Raw genomic sequence first — 7,262 nt, 5'->3', positions numbered from 1 at the left:
TAATAACTATTATTAACCACAATTTGAATGGCTTCGATTTAATGAGCCAAAACATGCTTTTAGAATCATAATTTATCTATAGAAATACTTATAAATTATTCACCAACACGGCCTTCTTACATGAAGTTATAAATAAAAAAGATCAAACGTACAATCATTTGATTATTATATCAATTGAACCAAAAAGTGCTGATAATAAAACCTATGTCCATAAAAAGTTGTTCAGTGTTAACAGGAGAAAAAGAAACTGAAACTTTGACTAGGACAAGGCAATTTTAGTTCTTTTTCAACCAATTTGACCAGACATTGTAATTTTAGTCCTATAAATAAATTTATGAAGGATAAAAATGTCAACTCTCCCAAGTTATAGGATTGAAAATGCCAACGCTCCCTAACTTATAGGACTAAAATTGCAATTTAATGAGGTCATGTGCAAGTCACATACAATTTTTCGGCCAAATTGACCTGAAAAGGATAAAAATTATCAAAATTTTAAAATTACAGGATTAAGTTATAAAAATCAATTTATACAGAACCAAAATTATCACATCCCGTAAATTACCTAACTAAAATTACATTTTCCCCATATATATATATATATATATCTAAGTTCTTTTCTTGGCAATTATGATTGTACGGATGAGTGATTGCCGTTTTTCCAACGAACTCTTATTTAATTGATAAAGTTGAACTCTTTGAGTTTCATCAACATGGGGTGTATGCTCATTAAAAGAATTATAATATTTAATTATAATTAATTTTTATAATTAATAATAAATAATTATAGCAAATAATTAATAATTATGGCCGCACAATGATTTTTAATTGGAGTTTTCGTAAGGATGGTTAAAATATTAATTTGTCATGACTTTTATCATGACTTATAATCGTGGCGAATAATTTTTTCATGATGAAAAAACTAATTTTTTATATCGATTTTATTTAATTATAGTTAATAATAATCATTTACCATGATTTTCAATTATAACCACTAATATTGTAATTAATAATATTTTGTTTTCAGTAGCTTATTTTAATAGTAGTTTTTTTATTTTATTTGAACGTGTCCATTAAAATAAATTATAATTATGAATTTTATTAAAAATATTGACATTATTACTATAGCTTTTTTAAAGAGAACGAATCAATTAAAAGATAAATTTGAGTATTTAAAAATTAATATGATAAAATATCTCTTTTATAATAGTACATATATATATTAAACTTAATATTACAATCAGTTTTTTTTATAAAAATATAAATAAAGAATAAATTTGAATATATATTTAAAAATAAATATAATTTTTTTAATAGTTTAGATAATATATAACGTTTTAGTAGTCATAATCCTACACTTAACGTCATCGCCAACATTATTTGAGACATAAAATATTGAGAGAGTGTCCGAAGCTTCTCAAATGGGAGTTGGACTTTGAAATATATTATTACAATTTCGTATAAATATATACGTGAATTATTAAGCTCTGTATGAGGTATATCTCTAATGAGATCAAATTACTATATTGAAATATTCATTATTGGTGTAGGCAAGCGTTTATATTGGTTGCAGACGAGAAGTTTGAGTGACTTATAAGTCCCAAGATCTCTGCCTGATGAAATATTTTTTTAAAATAAAACCGTGAGATCATATAAAGTCAGAGCGGACAATACCTTGCGTGGTGAAACACCAATCTAGTCGCAAGTCATATTATTTTTTAATTATTATTATTTGAATAACATTATATTAAAAAGTTATTGTTAACGAGGACTTCAACAGTGGGAAAGGTCCTATCCAATTTGCAGCCTGCTATTTGACCCACAGACAAAAATCACAAATTTATATCTAATCGTAAACTCTCACCCAACTTTTCTGTACTTTTCTATGTTCCAACTGTCCCATTACCAACTCTATATATATACTTCTACTTCTTCTCCATAACATATTATTACAAGTATTCAAACTTCTCTCTCTCTCTCTCTCTCTCTATATATATATATATATATATATATAGACACACTCCATAAAACCAATACCAAACCCTATATATCTTCACCATGAAAATGGAGTTCGAACATCATCACCGTCATCATCACGATCATCTGTCGAGGGACAACCTCAACAGTAGCCATAATGCTTTTGTACATCAAGAGATCATGAGTGATCATAGTACAAGCAACATGAGCTCCACCGACGATGATGATCGTCATGATTTCAGCAGCAACAGGCTCGATGAATCGTTTCAGGTTCTCGACAAGGACTTCCCCAGAAGTAACGAGTCCACTGAGAAGAAGCTCCGCTGGCTCCGCTCTCAAATCATCGGCGGGACTGAAGAATTCGACACCCCGTTCGGGAGGCGCCGCCTCACTTACGCCGATCACACCGCCTCCGGCCGCTCCCTCCGCTGCATTGAGAACTATATCGCCACCTACTTACTTCCCTATTATGGTACTGAGTTTTTAAGTTTATTAAAACTTTGACTTATTGTGTTATTTGTATGGTGTTTTTCTTCAAATTTTTATCCCTATGAAAATTAAAATAGGTATCCAGGCAGTCTAATAGGTATCAATCATTTGTTCACTCATTACATAAAGCATCAAATTTATCATATATTTATATTAATATTGAGATATTCATCCTAACACTAATGCCCGCACCATGGGATGGGCGGGCTAGCTGAGGTGCGTGTACGGTATTTATCATATAGTTATTCGATTGAATTCTTTATTTTAAATCATGTTATATTTTTCATTCAATAAACATATACATGATATGTGTATAAAATATATTTTTAAATATTTTTATAGTGTATATATTAAATGGAATAAAAAATACGATATGATTTTGAAATATTTTAATTTATTTAGTTTGTACGTGACAGGCAATAGTCACACGAGTGATAGTTACGTGGGGTATAGGACGACTAAAATGGTGCATGAAGCATCCAACTACGTGAAGAAATGCTTAGGTGGTGGAGAAGATGATGCCATCATATTCTGCGGGTCGGGCTCGACGGCAGCCATCAAACGGCTCCAAGAAGTGATGGGAATAGCCATCCCCTCAATCCTGAGGGAAAGAGTGTTGAAATGTTTGAGTAATGAAGAGAGATGGGTGGTGTTTGTCGGGCCCTACGAGCACCACTCTAACATCTTGTCATGGCGGCAGAGCCTGGCGGAGGTGGTGGAGATCGGCCTCGACCACCGCGGCTTGATCGACATGGAGGAATTGAGACGAAAACTCGATTTCTATAAGGGGAAGAACCGCCCGATTCTTGGCTCCTTCTCCGCTTGTAGCAATGTCACCGGAATTTGTACCAACACTCGCGCCGTTGCCTGCCTCCTCCACCAGGTCGGAGGGCTCGCCTGTTTCGACTTTGCAGCAAGGTGAACGATTTTTCTTGCTGGATTGATTTTGTATGGCCGTATATAAGTGAAACGTTATAAAATATTTTCTTAATTAAAATAAATAACATAATATTTGTACATATAATATATATGCTAATTAAAATAAAAAATACAAAACATTCTCTATAATTAAGATCGGATGCATTAATATTTTTCTTCCTAGCCAAGTATATTTATACTAAACCCTACATAATTAATAAATTTTCTATATATCTCCCTAATTCTCATTGCAGAAAAAACAGAATATATTAATAAAAGTTAAATAGGATATTAATATTATCATTAATTATATATATTGTTAAAGGGTGAATAATAATTTATCCTATAATATTATAAATAAACAAATAAATTTACCCCTGTACAATTACCTTCTATTAATTAATAATATATTTAATTTTATGTGGAGACAGCTATGTCCGCTTAATATATATATATATATATATATATGATGTAATATTACAGTGGGCCCTACGCGAAGATCGATATGAGATCAGGCGAAAATGACGGATACGATGCAATCTTCTTGAGCACACACAAGTTCGTGGGTGGTCCGGGGTCACCGGGGATACTGCTTATGAGCAAGGCCCTTTACCGGCTGGGCTCTTCACCGCCGTCAACTTGTGGTGGCGGAACTGTTAATTTCGTCAATGGTTATAACGAGAAGGCAAGTCTTCTTCTGCTGCTACCCACCCTATTCTATACATATATAGATTAAGGGGTCCCACAGCTTTTTACCCTTTTAGATGATTGAGAGACTAAACGACGACAATGATGGAGAAAGAATTTGATATGAATAATAATTTTAATACTCATTAAGATTTTACAATAGTTGTTACGTTTTTTTTTTTTTTTTAATTTTTGTTTACTAGTTAGATTTTGTTTTATTTTTATTAAATTTTGATATAAGTACGTGGCCTAAATTCATTAATATTCGATACTTTTGATTACTGAATTAAGGGAAAAGCATACAAAGGTAAAATTGATAATTTCATATCTCCAATTAAGAATTACATGATTTTATAAAATATTACGAAATATTTATGATTTATTAAATAATAATGTGTATTCATAATTAATGTAAATTTAAGAGAACTCATTGTAATTTACACTTTTAAATAAAAATAATATATATATATATATTATAAAAAAAATCAAAACTACCTTTGCAATGCTTTTCTAAAGTGTGGCAATACTGGGACTAACTTCACAATGTTTTTTTAAAGTGTGGGACTAATTATGTAGGCTATTTAAAAAAGTATGAGATTAATATTGTGTACCACCTTACCTTTTGAGACCGAAATTACAATTTTCTCTTTAGTATCATTATCAATTATATGATTTTTTTGTCATAATTAAAAAAAATATGGAAAAATACTAATTAATTACGAATACATATCTATTGATCGTTGTTTCTACACGTAAGACCAAAATATTGATCATTGCTTAAAACCATGATAAATATTATTAATTGTATACGGCCAAAATTTAAGTTTTCAAATTGATTTTGTTTGCTGTGGTAAATAACATTGATTTAAATCCATAGTTTTTAAGTCATATTTATTCATAATATAGAAAATAATCAACTTTTATTGTAGTGTATGGATTAGGAATTTTACTCAGCACACTAGAAGAAATATGGCTTTTGTTATGGTTAATTACCATAGTTAAAAGTAAAAAATTACAATGAATGCTAACCGTTAGATTTACAAACGAAGCAAAAACATTAGGTACAGTTGAAAATTGAAAAACTCTAACCTATATCAGGTTTAGACTTATCTGAACCAATTATATGACAATTGCAAATACACTTGTTATGTGATTGGTGTACAGTTAAGGGAAAGTGACAAATCACATGTCAAGTGTATCATACTTGCTCTATGATTGGTTAAATCGCCAAACCTGGTTTGAATAAGACTATGACAAATGTTTTGGCCATAGATGATTAACTCACGGCGAATGTTGATTAAATATGATCCAAATTTTATGTATCTATATTAGTTTTATTTGAACGTGGTTGATAATATTGATTTGTTATAATTTTTGAATTGTAATAATCTATAATGTAAGAAATAATCTAATTTGTGTGTAGCAACATTTACTAATTAATCCATAATGGGTGTTTTGCCAAATTCAGGACACCATATACGCAGACAACATAGAGGAAAGGGAAGACGCAGGAACTCCACCAATCATCCAGAAAGTAAGAGCAGAACTGGCTTTCTGGACAAAGGAATACATAGGCTACAAACCCATTGAAATTCTGGAGAGCAGCTACATTGCAAGAGCGCTGGATAGACTTCTCCCCAACCCACACATTTGGGTTCTAGGGAACACCACTGCCAAGAGACAGGCCATTTTGTCTTTCCTTGTATACTCGACCACCTATTCCTCATCATCACACAAGACAGGCCAAGAAGCCAAAGCAGGCCTCGACCTGTGGAGAGAGACCGGAAACACGGTAGATAAGCCGTTGCACGGCCCTTTCGTGGCCAAACTCCTCAACGACCTATTCGGCATCCAGGCCCGTGGAGGCTGTGCTTGTGCAGGGCCTTACGGCCACAGCTTGCTCAACGTCGATGAGCCCCACTCTCTCGCCTTTAAGTCGGCCATCGAAAAGGTGAGTCCTTGTTTATTCACCATAATTAGTACATAACGCTGCAAAAAATTGGATTATTTCCTACATTATAAATAAACATGCCTTAAATCAACGCTGTTCACTACGATCAAATTAATGAAATCAAAAGTTTCAATGCGAAATTACTTTTTAGTACCATAGGATATGTGATTCAACACCTTTTTAGTTATCTACTTTACGAAATTTTTAAAATAATCTTAAAATTAGGAAAATTTGATACATTTAGTCCTCTGTTCGACGAAAATTTTAAAATGGTCTTAAAATTGAAAAAACTCGATACATTTAATTAGTCCCATGTCCTATGCTTTACAAAAACTTGAACATAGAATTAAACATGTCGAGTTTTCTCAATTTCGAGACCATTTTGGAAATCCTATAAAGTAAAGGACTAAACATATCGAGTTTTCTCAATTTTGTGGTCATTTAAAAAATTCTATAAAGTAGAGAACTAAAAGTGTTGAGTCCCTATCCCGCGGGACTAAAATTATAATTTTCACAATATTTGCTACGGCAAAGACCCATTTTCCATGATTTTTAGTTATGATAATTGTTGTGGCTTCACATGATAATCAATCATATATAATAAAGTCATATTTCTTCTAGTACGGACGTTTGAGTACCTAGTCCTAGTTGCATTCTGATCCGATGACAGGGTTATAGCGGAATAAAGCCCGGGTGGACAAGAGTGAGCTTCCCTTTCTACATGTCGGAGGAAGAATTTGAGTTCATTCTTACAGCAATCGAATTCGTAGCTATATATGGGCAGAGATTCCTGCCTTGGTATCATTTCAGCTGGAGAAAAGGTACTTGGACTTTCAAGAAAGCCGCAGTCAAAGACAAGTACTACAACAACACTGTGCTGAGGGGAACAACCTTAGCCAGCATGATCAAGGAATTGGAGCTGCAGGAATATAAGGAAGATGAGACGACAGTGATCGGCATGGAAGAAGAATTGTTACGCAAATACACCAAGTATTTGGAAACGGCGAAGCGCATAGCCAGCCTTCTCCCCAAGTTCCCACCACAGAGAAGAGTACCTGAAGATATTGACATTGATCTTGTGCCCTTTAGGGTTTAATTAGGTGGCACTAATCTTGCACATCCATTCATGCTACGGACAAATAATGTCTGAAGAAGGCGTGTATCATTTGTTCTTGTTCGAAGATTGGATCGATTAATGTAATTCTTTGGATTTAGGTTTTCATGCAAAGATGAAATTAGATCA

The 7,262-nt window shown here is 32.7% G+C and overlaps 1 protein-coding gene across 2 annotated transcripts; it reads left to right on the top strand.

Annotated features, from left to right (window-relative positions):
- The first annotated feature begins 1,971 nt into the window (after positions 1 to 1,971).
- On the top strand, positions 1,972 to 7,262 carry LOC105178381 (uncharacterized). Of its 2 annotated transcripts, none has more exons than XM_088884611.1 (5): positions 1,972 to 2,446; positions 2,880 to 3,381; positions 3,865 to 4,066; positions 5,537 to 6,019; positions 6,690 to 7,262. In XM_088884611.1, the coding sequence occupies exons 1-5, from the start codon at positions 2,056 to 2,058 to the stop codon at positions 7,113 to 7,115; spliced, it is 2,004 nt and encodes a 667-aa protein (XP_088740737.1). In that variant the 5' UTR covers positions 1,972 to 2,055; the 3' UTR covers positions 7,116 to 7,262. The 2 variants fall into 2 exon arrangements, with proteins under 2 accessions (XP_088740737.1, XP_088740738.1); XM_088884612.1 differs by having other exon boundaries at positions 6,698 to 6,911.

Source organism: Sesamum indicum, linkage group LG9 (assembly GCF_026168435.1).
Source record: "Sesamum indicum cultivar Baizhima isolate 11 linkage group LG9, ASM2616843v1, whole genome shotgun sequence".
NCBI lineage: Eukaryota > Viridiplantae > Streptophyta > Magnoliopsida > Lamiales > Pedaliaceae > Sesamum > Sesamum indicum.
Note: the sequence above shows the minus strand (reverse complement) of the source record. Positions and strands in the feature narration are given on the sequence as shown.

What these genes read in the sequence shown, in the direction of transcription:
- LOC105178381 (XM_088884611.1), top strand. Translation starts at nt 2,056, where the DNA reads ATGAAAATGGAGTTCGAACATCATCACCGTCATCATCACGATCATCTG. An exon ending in TGTTTCGACTTTGCAGCAAG is followed by an intron (nt 3,382 to 3,864) that starts GTGAACGATTTT and finishes GTAATATTACAG; the next exon opens with TGGGCCCTACGCGAAGATCG. An exon ending in TTAAGTCGGCCATCGAAAAG is followed by an intron (nt 6,020 to 6,689) that starts GTGAGTCCTTGT and finishes ATCCGATGACAG; the next exon opens with GGTTATAGCGGAATAAAGCC.